The sequence below is a fragment of the Nerophis ophidion genome, linkage group LG18 (assembly GCF_033978795.1).
Source record: "Nerophis ophidion isolate RoL-2023_Sa linkage group LG18, RoL_Noph_v1.0, whole genome shotgun sequence".
Taxonomy (NCBI): domain Eukaryota; kingdom Metazoa; phylum Chordata; class Actinopteri; order Syngnathiformes; family Syngnathidae; genus Nerophis; species Nerophis ophidion.
In genome coordinates this window covers 14,073,085-14,094,774 of record NC_084628.1, presented here as the reverse complement: position 1 = coordinate 14,094,774, position 21,690 = coordinate 14,073,085, and the positions used below count along the sequence as shown (strand labels likewise).

At 41.5% G+C, this 21,690-nt stretch overlaps 1 protein-coding gene across 2 annotated transcripts in view; it reads left to right on the top strand.

Annotated features, from left to right (window-relative positions):
- The first annotated feature begins 16,818 nt into the window (after positions 1 to 16,818).
- Positions 16,819 to 21,690, top strand: part of frya (furry homolog a (Drosophila)) — an 80,508-nt gene continuing 75,636 nt past the window's right edge. The window contains exon 1 of one of the 2 annotated variants that reach the window (XM_061877303.1): positions 16,819 to 17,104. In XM_061877303.1, the coding sequence (XP_061733287.1) occupies positions 17,035 to 17,104 (70 nt within the window). In that variant the 5' untranslated portion in view covers positions 16,819 to 17,034. The remainder of the gene's footprint in view (positions 17,105 to 21,690) is intronic. The other variant, XM_061877304.1, reaches the window with a different exon arrangement.

The following is a 21,690-nucleotide window of genomic DNA, read 5'->3' as shown; positions in this document are numbered from 1 at the left end:
TGACTTTCTATTTTATTAATTGTCACTGGATTTATTTATATTTTTTCCCCGCCAAGTACAAGTGTCAATGTTCTTCGCCGTTGGTTGTCAAACCTTTTTCACCAAGTACCACCCCAGAAAAAAACGTTTAACGGACGTTAGCTAGCTAAAAAGGTAACTATCCCGCCGAAAGATAGTTAGATATCAGATATCCTTCTGATATCTGACATGCCTCCACTTTAAAGGAGTCCTCATCACAGACTTCACATTCTGCCATGAAGAGTGAGGGGTACTTTGCAAGTTATTTAGGTTTTTCATTTGATTAAGGGAAAATGTTCCTATACTTTCAATGTTTTGGTTTGCGGTGTTATTGCAGAGGCAGCAGCCATTTTTCTCTTCATGTTGCTTGCTGGTCGTTGGTCGCGCTGAATCGCGCATGTTCATTTCCCTCCAAGAAAACATGAGCAATTGTGTCACTGACTAGTATCGACAAACTAATTTGTCAGTGACTCTTTTTTATAAGTATTATATAAAATGTCGACTAATCGTTGTACTGCTACTTGACATGATTATTCATATTCCAACACAGTTATCAGTGTTCCATTAGGTTCCACTAGGCTAATTCCACTAGGTTTAATGTTTGAAATGTTGTTTTGTTTTATATATATATATATATATATATATATATATATATATATATATATATATATATATATATATATATACACACTGTGTATGTATATACATATATATATATATATATATATATATATATATATATATATATATATATATACACACTGTGTATGTATATATATATATATATACACACTGTGTATGTATATACATATATATATATATATATATATATATATATATATATATATACACACTGTGTATGTATATACATATATATATATATATATATACTACTGTATATTGCCAAAAGTATTTAGCCACCAATCCAAATGATCAGAATCAGGTGTCCTAATCACTTGGCCCGCCCACAAGTGTATAAAATCCAGCACTTCGGCATGGAGACTGTTCCTACAAACATTTGTGAAGGAATAGGCTCCACTACTGAGCTAAGTGTTTTCCAACGTGGAACTGTCAAAGGATATCACCTGTGCAACAAATCCAGTCGTGAAATTCCCTCGCTCCTAAATATTCCAAAGTCAACTGTCAGCTTTATTATAAGAAAATGAAAGAGTCTGCGAACAACAGCAACTCAGCCACGAAGTGGTAGGTCTCGTAAACTGACAAAGCAGGGTCAGCTGATGCTGAAGCGCATAGTGCAAAGACTTTCTGCACAGTCAGTTGTTACAGGGCTCCAAACTTCGTGTGACCTTCCAATTAGCCCACGAACAGTATGCAGAGAGCTTCATGGAATGGATTTCCATGAAGCTCTCTGAATGGAATGGGTTTTCATGCGGGGAGCTTTGCATTGGACTTGGAGATGTATTGCATCTCTGCCATACATCTCCAAGTCCAGTGCAAAGCGTCGGATGCAGTGGTGTAAAGCACGTAGGCATTGGACTTGGAGGTTGCCAGGACAACGGTACATTTCGGACTGCATTGTGCCAAATGTGAAATTTGGTGGAGGAGGAATCATGTTGCGGGGTCGTTTTTCAGGAGTTGGGCTCGGCCCCTTAGCTACAGTGAAAGGAACTTTGAATGCTCCAAGATACCAAAACATTGTGGGCAATTCCATGCTCCCAACGTTGTGGGAACAGTTTAGAGCGGGCCCCTTCCTCTTCCACAAGACTTTGTACCAGTGCACAAAGCAAGGTCCATAAAGACTTGGTTGACAGAGTCTGGTGTGGATGAACTTGACTGGCCTGCACAGAGTCCTGATCTGAACCCGATAGCATACCTTTGGGATGAATTAAAACGCGGACTGAGAGCCAGGCTTTCTCGACCAACATTAGTGTGTGACCTTACCAATGCGCTATTGGAAGAATGGTCGTAAATTCCTATAAACACCCTCCGCAGCCTTCCCAGAAGGGAAGGCAGTCATATATAAACCTATGGGTTAGGAATGGGATGGCGCTTCAAGTTAATATGTGAGTCAAGGCAGGTGGCCAAATACGTTTGCAATATGTATATGTGTACATACATATTATACCTTTTATTTATATTTCTATATATATATATATACCTGGGAGGCCCAAACGCATTGTGAGGGTCTGCTGGGAACGTCTGGCAGAGTCTCCTGTCAGACAAAGTTTCAATTCCCACCTCCGGAAGAACTTTGAACATGTCACGAGGGAGGTGCTGGACATTGAGTCTGAGTGGACCATGTTCCGCACCTCTATTGTCGAGGCGGCAGATCGGAGCTGTGGCCGCAAGGTAGTTGGTGCCTGTCGGGGCGGCAATCCTAAAACCCCCTGGTGGACACCAGCGGTGAGGGATGCCGTCAAGCTGAAGAAGGAGTCCTATCGGGTCCTTTTGACTCATAGGACTCCGGAGGCAGTGGACAGGTACCGACAGGCCAAGCGGTGTGCAGCTTCAGCGGTCGCGGAGGCAAAAACTCGGACATGGGAAGAGTTCGGGGAAGCTATGGAAAACGACTTCCGGACGGCTTCGAAGCGATTCTGGACCACCGTCCGCCGCCTCAGGAAGGGGAAGCAGTGCACTATCAACACCGTGTATGGTGCGGATGGTGTTCTGCTGACCTCGACTGCGGATGTTGTGGACAGGTGGAAGGAATACTTCGAAGACCTCCTCAATCCCACCAACACGTCTTCCTATGAGGAAGCAGTGCCTGGGGAATCTGTGGTGGACTCTCCTATTTCTGGGGCTGAGGTCGCTGAGGTAGTTAAAAAGCTCCTCGGTGGCAAGGCCCCAGGGGTGGACGAGATCCGCCCGGAGTTCCTTAAGGCTCTGGATGCTGTGGGGCTGTCTTGGTTGACAAGACTTTGCAGCATCGCGTGGACATCAGGGGCGGTACCTCTGGATTGGCAGACCGGGGTGGTGGTTCCTCTCTTCAAAAAGGGGGACCGGAGGGTGTGTTCCAACTATCGTGGGATCACACTCCTCAGCCTTCCCGGTAAGGTTTATTCAGGTGTACTGGAGAGGAGGCTACGTCGGATAGTCGAACCTCGGATTCAGGAGGAACAGTGTGGTTTTCGTCCTGGTCGTGGAACTGTGGACCAGCTCTATACTCTCGGCAGGGTTCTTGAGGGTGCATGGGAGTTTGCCCAACCAGTCTACATGTGCTTTGTGGACTTGGAGAAGGCATTCGACCGTGTCCCTCGGGAAGTCCTGTGGGGAGTGCTCAGAGAGTATGGGGTATCGGACTGTCTTATTGTGGCGGTCCGTTCCCTGTACGATCAGTGCCAGAGCTTGGTCCGCATTGCCGGCAGTAAGTCGAACACATTTCCAGTGAGGGTTGGACTCCGCCAAGGCTGCCCTTTGTCACCGATTCTGTTCATAACTTTTATGGACAGAATTTCTAGGCGCAGTCAAGGCGTTGAGGGGTTCCGGTTTGGTAACCGCAGGATTAGGTCTCTGCTTTTTGCAGATGATGTGGTCCTGATGGCTTCATCTGACCGGGGTCTTCAGCTCTCGCTGGATCGGTTCGCAGCCGAGTGTGAAGCGACCGGAATGAGAATCAGCACCTCCAAGTCCGAGTCCATGGTTCTCGCCCGGAAAAGGGTGGAGTGCCATCTCCGGGTTGGGGAGGAGACCCTGCCCCAAGTGGAGGAGTTCAAGTACCTAGGAGTCTTGTTCACGAGTGAGGGAAGAGTGGATCGTGAGATCAACAGGCGGATCGGTGCGGCGTCTTCAGTAATGCGGACGTTGTACCGGTCCGTTGTGGTGAAGAAGGAGCTGAGCCGGAAGGCAAAGCTCTCAATTTACCGGTCGATCTACGTTCCCATCCTCACCTATGGTCATGAGCTTTGGGTCATGACCGAAAGGATAAGATCACGGGTACAAGCGGCCGAATTGAGTTTCCTCCGCCGTGTGGCGGGGCTCTCCCTTAGAGATAGGGTGAGAAGCTCTGCCATCCGGGAGGGACTCAAAGTAAAGCCGCTGCTCCTTCACATCGAGAGGAGCCAGATGAGGTGGTTCGGGCATCTGGTCAGGATGCCACCCGAACGCCTCCCTAGGGAGGTGTTTGGGGCACGTCCAACCGGTAGGAGGCCACGGGGAAGACCCAGGACACGTTGGGAAGACTATGTCTCCCGGCTGGCCTGGGAACGCCTCGGGATCCCCCGGGAAGAGCTAGACGAAGTGGCTGGGGAGAGGGAAGTCTGGGTAACCCTGCTTAGGCTGTTGCCCCCGCGACCCGACCTCGGATAAGCGGAAGATGATGGATGGATGGATGGATATATATATATACACACACACACACGTATATAAGATTTTTTGGTTTTGATTTAAAAATATTGGGGTTTTTTTCTTTATGTATTTATTTTTTACTTCAATACATCTTCTATTTGTATGTAATTTTAATACTTTCAATACTTTTCATTTGTTCAATTTTTTTATTTTGTTAGTTGTGTATTTGTTTGTTGTCTGTCTTTGTTTTTGACTAGGTGTGCATTTTAAAAAAAAATCTATTTTTATTTAGTTGATTCAACTTTTATATACATCTTTGTAGTTTTCTCTTGAAACATGCGACACAGGATTTGACGTTTTGATTTATTTTACATTTAATTCTACTTTTGGAGCCCAAATCTATAAGGGTCAACTAGAAAAGACCCCCTTGTGTGTATTTTCAGTTTGCATTCATATTTGGCATTCTTTCTGTGATGGCTTTTGGCTGTGTTGATTAGTGTGTACTTTGCAAATGTGCACCATCCGTCAGAGATGGAGGGTGTTAAAACGTGACAAGACAAATACAGGATATTTATTCAGGAATGCCTGGTGGGCACACACGCTAGGCGGGGCTGTTGCTCTCTCCGTCGCACTCCCTCCCTCTTTTAGTCATAACTTCTTCTCTCCTCCTCGCCTTTTGGCCCCAAAAAGAGGAGGGGCTGTCCAAGTAATCTAATACCTGTCCAATTCATGACTTTTTTTTTTTTTGGAACTGTAACTAGCTCGACTGCCTTGACAAGTGGAAGGCTGGGAACACATGAGCAGACAGAGATAGAGCAGCAGGGAGAAGGAAGGCAAAAAAAAAAGTCTGTCACATCCTCACATGGGGAGAATGATAGAAGTGATTTAGGGCTCGCAGCCAACCAACATGACCTCAGAGGCCGAGACGGGGACGGACTGTCCTGAAGAACTGCTGGACGAGGTGGTCCTGGGGCGCATTGCCAGCTTGGACCCGTTCCCACCTCGGGACTTTAGGGGCAAGTTTAAAAAGATGCGGCACAAGAAGAGGCCCACCATTCTTGAAAGTAGGTAGAGAAATGCCTCACTTGTTTATTGCATTTGGCACGCTTCCTCAGGAATGATGTGGCCTTTTTATTTGATGAAGGATGCACCTGACATCAACTCTTCAATGCAAAACTCTCATCTAGCTTTCAGTGAGAGACGGGTTTAAGACATGAGCAGAGAAGGGGCCCCTGCATAGGGGTCCGAGTGGGGAGTTTAAAAAACTCCACAGATAGCCGACAAGAGCAGACACATAGCTGGCATTCCTCCCCTTCATCAGCGCTTGATAATGCTCCTAATAAGTTCCTAATGTGTTCTCCCGTCTGCACATAGGCAGTAATTACAAATAAAAGCTGGGTAGGGATTTTTTTTTTGTAAACCAACATGTTTACCAGGTAAAATATCAGTACACCTGCATCATAAACTAGCTGTGTCAGAAATGAAATAGTACAATATGGATATTATGGTAATTTGCATAATGACTAATTCAATTAATTGTATTTTTTATTTTCATCAACAAACCCCACCTTCCGCCCGATTGTAGCTGGGATAGGCGCCAGCGCCCCCCGTGACCCCAAAAAGGGAATAAGCGGTAGAAAATGGATGGATGGATGGAAAATGTTATTTATCATATTTTGTATCGTTGTTTTTATCTCTTCATTTTTATTGACGTGTTTGTATTTATACAGGCTCTCACTAAATAAGGTTAACAAATTATCATAAATAGTTGTGAGTATAATTAACTATAATATATTTTTTTAGATGATACAGTTTTACCTCAAATTCCAAGCTTGATTGGTTTTGTGAATGAGCTCTTAACTCAAAACAATTGTATCCCCAATATACATCTCCCATTTAAATTCATTCAAATCAATTTAATTGGTGGTTGCCCCCTGCCCCGAAAGAACATTTTTTTAACACGTAACATGTTTTTTAAAAAGAAAACAATAACTTTTAGAAATATTGCATAAAATCAATACAATATAATGTTGTACAAATAACTGTAGTACTTTTATGAAGTAATTTAATAATGATAACAACATACAGTATAGCTTGGCCAGAGGACTTTTCCAGTATCTCCTTCAAGCTGATTCGCTGTCAAATACACCATCAGCAGCTTTTCCGTATGTTCACAGAAAAATGTCTGCCGTTTTGGGTACTATTTTAACGTTATAGGCTGCCGTTAGACTCATTCTGCTTCAGTTAGGTGCAGACGAGTAGTGATACGCTCCAATTGATTGGTGACACACTCTGTCATGTTTTTGATGATTTTATTCTTTTGTTCAATGAATGTCATCCACTTCCTCTTCTTAGCACTGTTCTTCACGCTCACTTTCTTCTTTCAAATGTCTAGCTATAAACTAATGGTAGCGAGTAAGACGAGTTGATTTGGCAGGATCTTATTGGTTTAACTGTGACATTTGCAATACCAACAAATGGCAGGGATGCTTGTAACTTAAATTTTTGCATGTAACTTAAAGAACAACAATCTCAAAACACTCTTAAGTTGAGGCACTTTTAAGTTCAGGTACAACTGTATTACCAACCAAATATCTATTTTATATGGGGCTAAATATAAAAGATGTACCAAATAAAGTCAAATCATGAATGTATTTATTCATGTTTTAACCGCAGACATGAAAGTGTCTACCGAGCACACGCCTGCAAACTCTCAACACTTTTTTTTTTAAAGTTTTTGGCCTCTACTTGAGCTTGACAGCAATAGAAACATGTCGATAAGATATAATAATTTATCTTTGATGTCATGGCAACAAGTTTCTTCTTTACAAACATGCGCCCATTATGAACCAATTTTGTCTTATTTGAACTCTTGAAGACATTTACACCACCATTTAGCACCACTGATATTTAAAGCACATGAAGAGGTAGATAAAGCTGCTGGATGTCTACAAGTCATAATATTTCAATTGCATATTAGCCCGAGCTGTTAATTTCAATGTTTTTTGACTTGGCTCTTATTCAAGTCACCGGTGGTTATTTGCTTTTGTAGTTCTGTTACTAAAAATTGCCTGTATTCTTATAGTGTTTTTGTTTAGTTTTTGTTGTTGTTGTTTTCTCTACATATTCTGTCCAGCCACTCACGCAAATCATATTGTTAATAATGTTGATGCCCATATCTTCAGTGTACCTTTAAGTGGAGATTTTCCTTTAGGTCAGACCTGGGCAAATTAAGGCCCGGGGGCCACATGCGGCCCTTAAAGCTTTTTAATTGGCCCGCCGGACATTCCCAAATAATTTTTTTAGATCTTTAAGATGGAAACTGTAGCTGCCATTATGATATGCAGTGATGTTTTCTAATGACCGTAAGTCTTGAACGATACAAAGTATTTCAATGGTTGGAATCTGCGTGTATGGATAATATACAAGTTACTATGGTAATCTAATTAGTTACAATGGTAATCTAATTAGTTACTATGGTCATCTACGTCACAGCAGCTCAGACAAGGCACCAAGCAGTGTGGGTGGGAAGTGTTTCCACAGATGCGAAAGGCGCTTTTCACAACAAAGTTCTCAAGCTTAGTGATGTATCAGATATTTCAGATTGTAGGTGGGTTTATTTTGTACCCTTCGCGTTCATATTTCACTGTGTTTGTTGCGTTTCACTTGATTGTAAAATATGTCGATTGAAAGCGGGTGTGACATTCATATTTTGTCAATATTCAGTGTTTTATCGTTCATAGAAAAATGTTTTTTAAGGCAGTCTGTCATAGCGTTTTTAGCATTTAATCAGATATTATTGTGAAGTTTTGTAATAGTGTCCCTACAAATAAATATATCGGCCCCCCAGACACATTTTTTTCTCTAAATGTGGCCCCCGAGTCAAAATAATTGCCCAGGCCTGCCTGAGGGGCGAGTGGGTTAATGCCCCAACTGATCCAACAGATGGCGCTGTCGTGAAATCAGCCTGTTCCTTAATTTTTGCCTATATTCTTGTAGTGTTGCTATAGTTTAGCGGCTGTTACCTGTATGACAGCTGACTTGTCCTTTCACAGCCGCGTGACGCAGTGCGATCTGCAGTCTGGACGTGAAACCTGGCGTCACTACATCACATGAAGTTGAAAAATAAATCGACTGTAGTGACACAACCTCAGGTCATGTTACGTCACACATTGAGAATTTATAGACCAGGGGTGTCAAACTCATGAGGGCTTCATTGCAGCTTTGACTGCATTCAGACGGCCGCTTATAACAGTAAATTATATACCTTGTTAGGACTCACTTCATTAAATTTTTACACATTTTAAATACATTTAAATATTTTAAAAAAATTCAGGGGCACTGTAAAAAACACATCTGTAGATTTTAAAGTGAAACGTGAGGCTAAGTTGCCAGGATTTTACCATAACATTTGTGGCATTCTTTACAGCCTACTACTGTAAATGGCATTGTTTTTTTTAATGGTAAAATTCCGGCAACCAAGCTGACAGTTTTTTTTTTTACTGTAAAATCTACAACGGTTGTTTTTACGGTGTACTAATATAAATGTAAAAAACAGTAACCAAGTTTTTGGTTTTACCAGCAGCTTAGCAAAAAACTGTTTTTTTCATTTACAATAATATGTTTTATAAACTACCGTAAATTTTACAGTATAAAATTAGCAGCTCAGTGACCGGAATTTTACTGTAAAATCTTCTGTCATTTTTACAGTGTACAATTTGATAGGTAGCTTGCTTTAAAACTGCAAGTCAAGCAGATATGTAAGTATTTACAAAATACAATACAAAAAAATTGTTTGGGACTGTATTTTTTTGCATTATTAGAGTATATAAAACAAGAAGGGGAACTGGATGGTGTGTTCCAACTATCGTGGGATCACACTCCTCAGCCTTCCCGGTAAGGTTTATTCAGGTGTACTGGAGAGGAGGCTACACAGAAATGGTCGAACCTCGGATTCAGGAGGAACAGTGTGGTTTTAATTGGTGGAACTGTGGACCAGCTCTATACTCTCGGCAGGTTTCTTGAGGGTGCATGGGAGTTTGCCCAACCAGTCTACATGTGCTTTGTGGATTTGGAGAAGGCATTCGACCGTGTCCCTCGGGAAGTCCTGTGGGGGGTGCTCAGAGAGTATGGGGTACCGGACTGTCTTATTGTGGCGGTATGCTCCCTGTATGATCAGTGTCAGAGCTTGGTCCGCATTGCTGGCAGTAAGTCGAACACGTTTCCAGTGAGGGTTGGACTCCGCCAAGGCTGTCCTTTGTCACAGATTCTGTTGATAACTTTTATGGACAGAATTTCTAGGCGCAGTCAAGGCGTTGAGGGGTTCCGGTTTGGTGGCCGTGGGATTAGGTCTCTACTTTTTGCAGATGATGTGGTCCTGATGGCTTCATCTGGCCGGGATAGGTTGTGGTGAAGAAGGAGCTGAGCCGGAAGGTAAAGCTCTCAATTTACCGGTCGATCTACGTTCCCATCCTCACCATGCTCAAGAGCTTTGGGTCATGACCGAAAGGATAAGATCACGGGTACAAGCGACCGAAATGAGTTTCCTCCGCCGGGTGGCGGGGCTCTCCCTTAGAGATAGGGTGAGAAGCTCTGCCATCCGGGAGGAACTCAAAGTAAAGCCGCTGCTCCTCCACATCGAGAGGAGCCAGATGAGGTGGCTCGGGCATCTGGTCAGGATGCCACCCGAACGCCTCCTTAGGGAGGTGTTTAGAGCACGTCCAACCGGTAGGAGTTCACGGGGAAGACCCACGACACGTTGGGAAGACTATGTCTCCCGGCTGGCCTGGGAACGCCTCGGGATCCCCGGGAAGAGCTAGACGAAGTGGCTGGGGAGAGAGAAGTCTGGGCTTCCCTGCTTAGGCTGCTGCCCCCGCGACCCGACCTCGGATAAGCGGAAGATGATTGATGGATGGATGGATTTAAAAGATATGCATGTAAAAAAATCTGTCAAAATGGAAAGCACAATTACATCTAATAAGAAAAGATAAAGTACTTTATTGACACATTGTAGCGGTTGCTTTAAGGCAGTGGTTCTCAACCTTATGTCAGTGATGTACCCACTGTGAACATTTTTTTAATTCAAGTACCCCTTAATCACAGCAAAGCATTTTTGTTTGAAAAAAAGAGATAAAGAAGTAAAATACAGCACTATGTCATCAGTTTCTGATTTATTCAATTGTATAACAGTGCAAAATATTGCTCATTTGTAGTGGTCTTTCTTGAACTATTCGGAAAAAAAAAGATATAAAAATAACTAAAAACTTGTTGAAAAATAAACAAGTGATTCAATTATAAATAAAGATTTCTACACATAGAAGTAATCATCAACTTAAAGTGCCCTCTTTGGGGATTGTAATAGAGGCCCATCTGGATTCATGAACTTAATTCTAAACACTTCTTCACAAAAAAGAATTCTTTAACATCAATATTTGTGGAACATGTCCACAAAAAATCTAGCTCTCAACACTGAATATTGCATTGTTGCATTTCTTTTCACAGTTTATGAACTTACATTCATATTTTGTTGAAGTATTATTTAATAAATTTATTTATAAAGGATTTTTGAATTGTAGCTGTTTTTAGATCCATCCATCCATCCATCATCTTCTGCTTATCCGAGGTCGGGTCACGGGGGCAGCAGCCTAAGCAGGGAAACCCAGACTTCCCTCTCTCCAGCCACTTCGTCTAGCTCTTCCCGGGGGATCCCGAGGCGTTCCCAGGCCTGCCGGGAGACATAGTCTTCCCAACGTGTCCTGGGTCTTCCCCGTGGCCTCCTACCAGCTGGACGTGCCCTAAACACCTCCCCAGGGAGGCGTTCGGGTGGCATCCTGACCAGATGCCCGAACCACCTCATCTGGCTCCTCTCAAAGTGGAGGAGCAGCGGCTTTACGTTGAGCTCCTCCCGGATGGCAGAGCTTCTCACCCTATCTCTAAGGGAGAGCCCCGCCACACGGCGGAGGAAACTCATTTCGGCCGCTTGTACCCGTGATCTTATCCTTTCGGTCATGACCCAAAGCTCATGACCATAGGTGAGGATGGGAACGTAGATCGACCGGTAAATTGAGAGCTTTGCCTTCTGGCTCAGCTCCTTCTTCACCACAACGGATCGATACAACGTCCGCATTACTGAAGACGCCGCACCGATCCGCCTGTCAATCTCACGATCCACTCTTCCCCCACTCGTGAACAAGACTCCTAGGTACTTGAACTCCTCCACTTGGGGCAGGGTCTCCTCCCCAACCCGGAGATGGCACTCCACCCTTTTCCGGGCGAGAACCATGGACTCGGACTTGGAGGTGCTGATTCTCATTCCGGTCGCTTCACACTCGGCTGCGAACCGATCCAGTGAGAGCTGAAGATCCCGGCCAGATGAAGCCATCAGGACTACATCATCTGGAAAAAGCAGAGACCTCATCCCGTGGCCACCAAACCGGATCCCCTCAACGCCTTGGCTGTGCCTAGAAATTGTGAGCTGGGCGGCAGCCGAAGGCAGCTGTTTTTAGAATATTTTTAAAAAATCTCACGTACCCCTTGACATACCTTCAAGTACCCCCAGGGTTACACGTACCCCCATTTGAAAACCACTGATTTAAGGGCATAATTCACCACATCTGTTTACTTGACTTTGTCATCATTATTTACTGTCATTGCTCGATTGTGCACATAACAATGTTGTTCTGGTTTAGCATTCATATATGCAGTTAAGAGCGAATAATTCGGGGCGGCCCCTTTAAGTGACTGTCAGGAAATTCTCCCAAATGTGGGGGTTTGTTGTGCCTTTTTGAGTCGTTCATGTTAGTAGTCATTCAATCTGGTCTTTGATGAAAAGCGACGCAGATGTTTTTGAGTGTCAAATATACTTCAAGTTGTCTTGCTTTCACGCTACAAGTGCAACAACATGCTATTTCCAGGCTTCTGCGGGCCATATCAAGTGATGTAGCGGGCCAGATATGGCTCCCAGGCCTTGACTTGACACCTGTGTTATGGACCATCCAGGCTGCAAAAGACTTGTTAGTTAATGTTAGTTTAGTAAAAGCTTGCCTGAGCCCCCTCATCATAAAAGTACATTACGTAATGACGAACAAGTGTTTGGATGGAGATTATGCTGCTGAGAGCCAGCACAGGATAAGTGATGTCATCACTGGTGGCACTGACAATATTTTATATACTGACAATGCTCTGAATATATTTTTTTAATCACTATTATCATCAAAATTCATAAATAAACTACATACTACCTCTATCACATGCCTAGTACTCACTGTAATTGAATAATTTAAATCTTCCGTAAGAGAAAGTGTGGTTAATTGTAGCTAATGCAGTGAGGGATGCACTATAACCCAGCAATAAATACATTGTCTTGATAAATATTTACTTATTTAGTTGAGGTGATACTAAAATCAAGTTTTCCACACAGACATAGGTCCCACCCACTTCATCTTGCAGTGGACCACACCTTTCCACATTCTGTTTTCTGACATGAAAAAAAAATATTTTATTGAGGCTACAAATCCAAATTTCCACTCTTCAAATATTTGACAGACGACCTTAATGACGTGGCATGATGAAAACAGACTACACCCATTGACTGTTTGTTTTTTTTTTGTTTTTTTTAAAGCAAATAAATACAGCTCTTCCTTGAGGCAAATATGTTCAATTGACACACAAAAAAAGTTTTTTTGAAGCAATGTTTTGTTTACCAACTGGTATTTACAGCAGCTGAGAAAATATTACTGGTGGGATATGCTGATGCATGACAGCTTAGTTGGAGTTAAAGTCTGTACACACAGTATGTATGACATAACTGCTCACGCAAGGATTTCATGGCATACTTTGAAATGAACATAAGAGCTTGCTCTCACGAAGATGTCGCAGGATTTGCATAGAAAGTAATGCAAATGTGGGGATTACTTAAAATTCCCTGTTTGGTTACTAAAATTCATGAAAATAATATTCCTAAACCGTAACCACATTTAAATATTTTGAACCACATGTCTGACATGTTTTTGTCATTTTTACTACGCTACAGCTTAGTTGTTAAGTAACTGTCGTCATTGGTTTGGTTTGGTTAGTCAGTATTTTCATGAAACATTCAGGAAATGTCTGAAATAGGATTGGGAACAACTAATTCGATTTTGGGCCTGATCCTGATCATTTGTACTCCATTACCTTACGTTTGTGTGTATTGTTTTTGTGTGTGTATGTGTGTATGCTACATGTCCCGCAGACAAGGAGTGGATAACTGACAAGAAGGTTCACTAAATTTCTTTCATTCCACTATATCTAGCTCAAAAAGTTATTGGCAGCTTTTTATCTACACTTCAGGAAATGCCTAAAAATCAACAACTGATTACTTTTTGCGACTAGGCCATAAAATGTATATTAAGTTACCTTACGGTTACGTTACAAGCTTCAACTTATCTGTCTGTGTATACTATACTTACAGCCCCACCTCCACTACAGAAAACTCGAAAAGTTATGGACATACATTTTCAGGAAATATATTCATATTATGATGTTTTCGACATTTAAAATGCACCTTTTTTATTTATGTGCTTGCACTTGGCTGCGTTTTTTCTCTGCCACCCATGTTGTAGTTTGTAGTGCTTCCATATGGTGTCTATTAATAGATATAAAAGTTTGAACTATACGTTAATTATTATCAGATATGGCAACAGCTTAGGATGCACATGCATCTATGAGCCAGTCTGTCCCTAAACAAGAGGATACAGAAAAAGAAGGAACTCATTGACTACAATAAAGGACTCGCGCAAAGCACTTTGGGTAAAACGTTACCATATGTATGGATATACCCACTGAAATAACACTTGGGAAAAACGTCACAAATTGGGCAAATTCCAAAAGACCGTTTTGGAGGAAGTGTGTAGGAACATGTTATATATATCTCCGCTATGCCTCCATGGTTTGATTTTAAATTTTCGGGACTTACACAGTTCACAAATACACAAAAAACGGTACCAATAGGTAAGAAATTTGTTTTTACAAAATAAGTCTTCTTTAAGTAACAAGTGATTATATTTTGGGGCTGATCCGGATCACCGTCTAGATTCAGGATATTTTTTTACCGTAGGAAGGTAGGGCCTGGCAGAGTGCTTCTTTGGTTTATTTTGTTACAATTATGCAACCTATTTTCACAATTTGTGCCACAAGGTGGCCAAACATTTTATTTAATGTATTTTGCCTTAGCTGTTACAGTCAGCTTGCATTGGGGCCACGTGGAGCTGTTTTGAAAAACAAACGTTCCATGTGTGGTAGTTTGCACCCACTTTGCAAGGGTCATTACTCCCACCTGTAGGACTGGAGTGGAATAGCATTGCATAAAGCACAGGATGATGTTTCATGGATTGTTCCGGGCTTTATTAAGTGCTATTGTAGTTTTGTAGTACAGCGGAACCTCAATGTACGAACGTAATTGGTTCTTGAACAATGTTGGAATACTGAAGCAACCTTCTCCGTAAGAAACAATGGAAATGTAAAAAATAGGTTCCAGCCTCGACAAAAGTCCATGTTTTAATGAAGGTTTGTACACTTTGAACACAACATAAACTGACGTACAGTACTGTATATCAAACAAACATAACATAGAGGTGATAAATCAACCTCTCTTTACTAACAAGGTAAAACAACAGCATCGACAAGCTGCTGTCTGTATGTGCTGCTCTGCCAACCCGTGCACACAAATAGAAGTCCCTTTGGTGCCCTCACAAACGATCAGAAATCACAAAAATCCTTAATTTTAACAACCATTTTGCTACAATAGTAAACATTTCAAAAAGTTAAATCCACTTACATTAACATTAGCAAAAGGAGGAGCTGACGAGAAAGAAGCAGACTGACTAGAGACAGGCGGGAATAGGGGGAGGGGCCGTGTGTGGGTGGAAGAGGGCCCACTGAACGAGAGGTAGGTCTTCTCTTCTGCTGGGAAATAGGTCTGCTTTGGCATGTTTTTCCAGAAAAGTCGGGTCTCATCACAATTAAAACTTGCTATGGTTCATTGATACTTCCATGCCTGTAAGCTTCATTAATGTACTCCTCGCAAATAGTCTTTTTTTTTTAACTCCACATTGATTCCCTCCTTCTTTCAACGCGGGTCTGTACAAAATTTGCCGAAATCAAATCAAACTTTGTTTATATAGCACCTTTCATACACATGCAAGTGGCAAACACAAAGTGCTTTAAACAGAAAAAAGAAGAGAAGAAAACACACACGTACAAACACGCACACACACATGCAGCATTATTGACAATAACAAAACAAAACTGGCATGACATTTAGGATTGAGGAAAAAAGCCACCATAGAGGCGTCCACACTAGAAGTAACTAAAATTAGCGCATCTAAAAAATAGTAGTAAACCTGTGATAAAATATATGTATAAATAAAATGTCAATAATACATTAATACATAACATTGAGAGAATAATAGTAGTAATAATAGCCATACATAAAATAAAATGATAAAAATAAATAAAAAAACATAAGAATTTAAACATGATCATTAAAAAGCCTTAATAAAAAGGTGTGTTTTTAGCCTCCTTCTAAAAAATTTTATGGTTTCTGCAGGCACAAAAAAACACAGAAAATGAACACTGCGCTGAGAAGTGACGTGTAGTGCTCCGCCTCCCCAAAAATGCTGCGCCCAGCTTTGGGCCTGCAGGACACAAAATGAATGAATGAATGAAGCGTTCGTACACAGGGACATGATTCAAACACACACGCATTATTGACTCCATTCTAAAACTTGTAAATCGAATAGTTTGCAAACAGAGGGGGTACATTGAGTTTCCACTCTACGCTTATGTTGCCATAAAATGTTCATTATAATCCAAAGACATGCACCTGGGGATAGGTTGATTGGCAACACTAAAAATTGGCCCTAGTGTGTGAATGTGAGTGTGAATGTTGTCTGTCTATCTGTGTTGGCCCTGCGATGAAGTGGCGACTTGTCCAGGGTGTACCCCGCCTTCCGCCCGATTGTAGCTGAGATAGGCGCCAGCGCCCCCCGCGACCCCGAAAGGGAATAAGCGGTAGAAAATGGATGGATGGATGGATAATGCAGAACTGTCCATGCCCTGAATGAATGGACATGCTTCCCTTTTTTTTTTTTAATTTCCCTCAAAATCTGAGCATAATAAGTCAATTTGGATGACAATCAAGGGAGAAAAAGTAGTTAAGAATCAACTTTGTGTCGCTGACAACTTCTGTATGGACGTAAAAGGGCTAAAAGCCAGCAGTCAGATCCTCTAAGCGGCTGTAATCCCGACAGCTCTGCTGATCATTTTAATGTCATCTTCCCACTGCTCTCCCAGATGTCTGCCGCTTATGTGCTGCACTTCCTGCCTTCTCAGAGGCCCCTGGCTGCACTGAGAGATGCCCAGCACTCTCATCATCATCATCACTGTCATCATCACCATCAGGCAGGCGCACGCAGACAAACTGCGGTTATTATTAACTGCGCCCGGCTAAGAGGATTGCTCCCTGCGCTCTCATCCTCCACACGCAGTTATTTAAAGGGACCTCACTCTCCCGCCCACTGCCCGCCTCTAGCTTGAGAGATGCTGAGAGGGAGCGCAGGGTATAGCGCAAGCAGGGAGGAAAGGCACAGAAGAGGGAAGGGGGGCCGGTGAAAGGACGCTACAGAGGACAGCGGTCTTTTGAATGTCCAAGTGTGGGACAGGTGACAGCCTTGTGTGGGACAGGTGACAGCCTTGCTGTTCCGAGGGGGGAAAAGTTGGAAGAAAGCTGCCGTCATGGCCAGCCAGCAGGACTCAGGCTTCTTTGAAATCAGCATCAAATCCCTGCTGAAGTCATGGAGCGGCAGTGAGTAGCAGCTTGTTGTCTTCGTAAAGGAACCTAAATCCTGTTTGTCGCCCAAACTATTCTTTGTCATTTGCAACTTCTATTTGGCTGTCTCCTAGCAACAGCCAGAGAGAGGCTTCCTCCTCCTCCAAGAACTTGGCCGTCATGCACAGAGTCACTGTCATACTACATCCCTGATTCATCCCCATTATCATGGCGCTATGCAATGATTCAGCTTGTCTGCATTTTTTTAACTGGACTGTGCCAGTCACTCACGTGGTCTTAATAGCTTTTAGTAAGCGGGAGGACGCCCTAATAGGATTAGCAGTACTTCACCTGCAGGCTTTGCTGCCCTGTTCATTGGGGGCATCAGCTCCTTATGTTTCTAAGACTAGAAAATGAAAGTTACTGAAAAAGTGTCTTTACAAAAGAGTGACATAATATACAGTAAGTGAAGCGCCATTAGCCATCTCCCGAGGATGTTGCGTAATTCTCACAGTAGGTGCCTGTGTATTAATACAATGTTACATCTCAGCCAAAGATGGCAACACTGATGGAAAATGCTTTGTTTTTGAAAGATAATTAGTTTGCTGATGACAACAATAATATCCTTTACCATTATTTATTAATGTGGCACCTAATTTGCGTTACGATATCATTGTGATACTGTGCAACCGTTATTGATAGTAGCACAATACAAAAGTAGGGTGTCTATTAATTATCAGTATGGAAAGGACGTATTAAATAAGCTTGGCTTTTTCCTTCTCTTTTTCAAACAATGTTGAATTGTGCAAATGATGTGACTTGTTAAGCATGTGCTTAACAAATTAACCAAACAAAAGTTACATGATCATTTTGGGCAATAATTTTGGTTCAGTTAATACTTAGATAGCAGTATTGAAACTGAGCATTATCGTTGGCGATTTCATTCTATTGTAAAAGTGTGCCTAATGTTGTGGCCCGTGAGTTCAAAGGCCAAGCTGTGTGGAATGAGTGAGCAGCGGCATCCTGATATCTGCTCTTCAAACAGCCTGAAGGCTCGTCCCGCGTCAGCCAATCAGAGACGAGCAACGGCATGCTCTCAGTGTCGCGGTTATGAAACGCAATAATTAACTGACCTCAATGGCTTTTTGTGTTGGTGGTTAGAGTTTAAAATAGCTATTCTGGCTCTTTTGTTTTGTGCTACAAATGATTTCTACACAATTCACAGGCTGGAGTTGAATGGACGCTTCAAAATTATCTTTATCCTTTTTCCAGTTGACTATATGGAACTATTTTTCACTCTCCCTTTAGCGTAAAAAGGTTGTATCATAAACCAACTGGCAAGGAGGTTCCTGCTCATTACGTAACATGACGCACAAGCTTTTATTAGCCTCACATTCTACTGTTGGAACAGTTTGCTGTTATTTTTAGTCCTGTGTGTGTGTGTGTGTGTGTGTGTGTGTGTGTGTGTGTGTGTGTGTGTGTGTGTGTGTGTGTGTGTGTGTGTGTGTGTGTGTGTGTGTGTGTGTGTGTGTGTGTGTGTGTGTTTATAATGCCCCCCCCCTACCTCCATGCTGACCCTGGAAATTCAGGCCCAGTTAAAGAGGTCATTTGTGTCCAAATGTCGACCCACTCGTCACTAATGGCTGCTAAAGCAGGTGTTTACTCTCTTGTCTCCATGAATGCATTCGCTGAGCTGAAACTCATTAGAATTATATAGGTTTTGCACTGTAATTTGTAGTAAAAATAGACAATATTGCTGTGTTTCTGATGTAGGAATGATCCAAAAGAAATACCTTCTCTACATCTGTGGTTCTCAAACTCACCAAGTGCCACCTCAGAAAACACAAGGCTCTCTAAGTACCACCATAATGACCAACATTAAGAGTATCGTAGTAGACCAAAGTATTTATTAGAAATAAGGCAGAGGTTTTACTCAGCAATTATATTGTAACACTACATACAGTTTGAACAGTAACATTGTGTTTGAATATAGGAATATAAAACCGTTACATTACAATATTTAATTAAGTGATTCTTTGGCATACCACTAGATAGAGCCCGCGCACCACAGTTTGGGAATCACTTCTCTTCATAACCTGACCTGCTCGAAAGATTTTGATTTTTTTTTTTTAAAGTGTCGCAAAATCTACATTTTATATAGTGTGCTGCGTTCAAGGGGAACCTGATTTATTTATTTTACTGTTCAGTGGCAACCAATAGAGTGCGCATAGATTAATTCAACTAGCTTGCTACCTGAACATGCTGTCATAGCAATCTGAATGAAAGTATTCATGATAGATGCATTTTGAACTCAAAAGTAACAACGTTTGTTGAAATTATCGGCCATTCCCACAACACAAACTGGTGAAGGTTAACTACATTTTGCCACATCTGGCTAAGTTAGTACAATGCAACTGCTTGACTTTTTAGTACCTTGGAAGCGCTTGTTTTCTTTCATTTTCTGGACGGATTGTGTTGTTGTTGTTTTTATTATTTTACAGGTGGGTAGTATACTTTATTTTTTAGCTCTCAGCCTTAGAGTGTGGTGTCTCTCTCCTCTGCCAACCTGCGATAGTTGTTTGTTTAATCGATGCAATCAATTTTTACTAAAACTCAAGGAAAAAAGTTTCAGTTTCTGAGAAAAAAAAATTCAAATTTTTGAGCAATTTTTCGCACAGGAAATACAGCTTATCAGTTGTTTGCTTCAATGGTTCCACTTTAAAGTGAGTTTTTTGCAAAATGTTCTACCAATTTTTTTTTTTTTAGAAATTTTGTATGTGATTATTAGTAGTTTGATCACTCTGTTCAACTTCAGTGCCATTCGACTACACAGGATCCTCTGCGTAGTGCATTTTTCAGTATAATTTCTTACAACCTACAAACTCTTCATTATGTTGAATGTGTTTGTGTGAGAGAGGTAGACACATTTCAACTCAACATAAAAGGAATATATTTTCCAGATAATTTAATTTATGACTTTATGACTGAATTTATGACTTCAGAGACCATTTGACTTCATGGGTTCATACTTTTGCTTTTTTGCAATGTTTACTAGTAAATTCTCTCTCTTGCTATGTTGCATGTCTGTGTGTGAGAGAAGGGGACACTTGTGAACTTGACCTTTGAGACTTACAGTATTTTTCCAGAAAATGTAGTTTAAATTTTGGATTATCAATCAATCAATCAATCAATCAATGTTTATTTATATAGCCCTAAATCACAAGTGTCTCAAAGTGTTACACAAACCACAACGATATCCTCGGTAGAGCCCACAAGAGGGCAAGGAAAAACTCACCCCAGTGGGACGTCGGTGACAGTGACAATGATGATTATGAGAAACCTTGGAGAGGACCGCATATGTGGGCACCGAAAGCAATGGATGTTGAGCGTGTCTAACATGATATTGTAAAAGTCCAATCCATAGCGGATCTACCATAAAGGTGAGTGTCCAGTCCAAAGTGGATCCAAAATAGTAGCGAGATTTTTAGTATTTCAGGGGGCATTAGACTTCCACTGAATAGTGGAAGTTCTGTGCATTTTTTTTACTAAATGTTTTATGTGACTTTAGAGGACAATTTCTTCAGAATATAAACTTTTAACTTTGGGTTGTTAGAATATTAGTAGGCATTAGACTTCAGAAGTTACACCGAATGGTGCTATTTCTGTGCATTTTTTTAACTAAATGCTTTGGGGAACATCTTTTTAAATGTGACTTTAGAGGACAATTTCTCCAGAATATTTAGTTTTAACTGGACTTCAGGGTGCATTAGACTTCAGAGTTCCTGTGTGTTAGTTTTGTGAATTGTTTTACTAAATTCTTTGAGGAACACCTTACTCCTTTGCTTTTTTTTTGTATGACAGAGGTAGACATTTTTTAATTCAAACTGTAGAGGACAATTTCTTCAGAATATTTACTTTGAACTTTGATTGTTAGGAATTCAGGGTGCATTCAACTTCAGAAGTTCCACTAAAAAGGGCGAGTTTTGTGCATTTTTTACTAAATGCCTTGGAGAACACCTTTGTATTTTGCAAGTTTTTGTATGACTGACGTGGACATTTGTGAATGGAACTTCAGAGAAAACTTCCTCCAGAATATTTACTTCAAACTTATGTTTGTTAGGACAATAATTGATTTCTTGCTTGACTGGATGTTTGTGTATGACAGAAGAAAAAAATGTGTGAACTCAATTTCTAGAGCAGATTTCCCCCGCAAAATGTATTTAAACTCTGACTGTATGACTTCAACAGCAATCAATGAAAAGCTTCTCTGAAAAGTGTTTGTTTAGTGCAATTTCCTACTATATCCCCAGGAGATTGCATGTTTTTATATCACACTGTACTTTTGAGGCTTATTACACTTGGTTTGAACTTGGATTGTATAACTTCTGGGGGCAGTACTCTGTTGTATATCTTTCTACTAATTTCTCAGGAGAACACACTATTTATATTGTTTTTGAATGAGAGAGTGAGACACTTGTTTTCCTCATTGTTTCGGGGGAGGGCTGCCATGCTGGGTTTGTTTTCAGCTTGGCGGTGGTGGTGATGTCATTACCCACGAGCCCCCTTGTTTGCAAGTCACATGTCGGAGTCTTTGTGCAGAGTGAGACACAAGGGTCTTCATG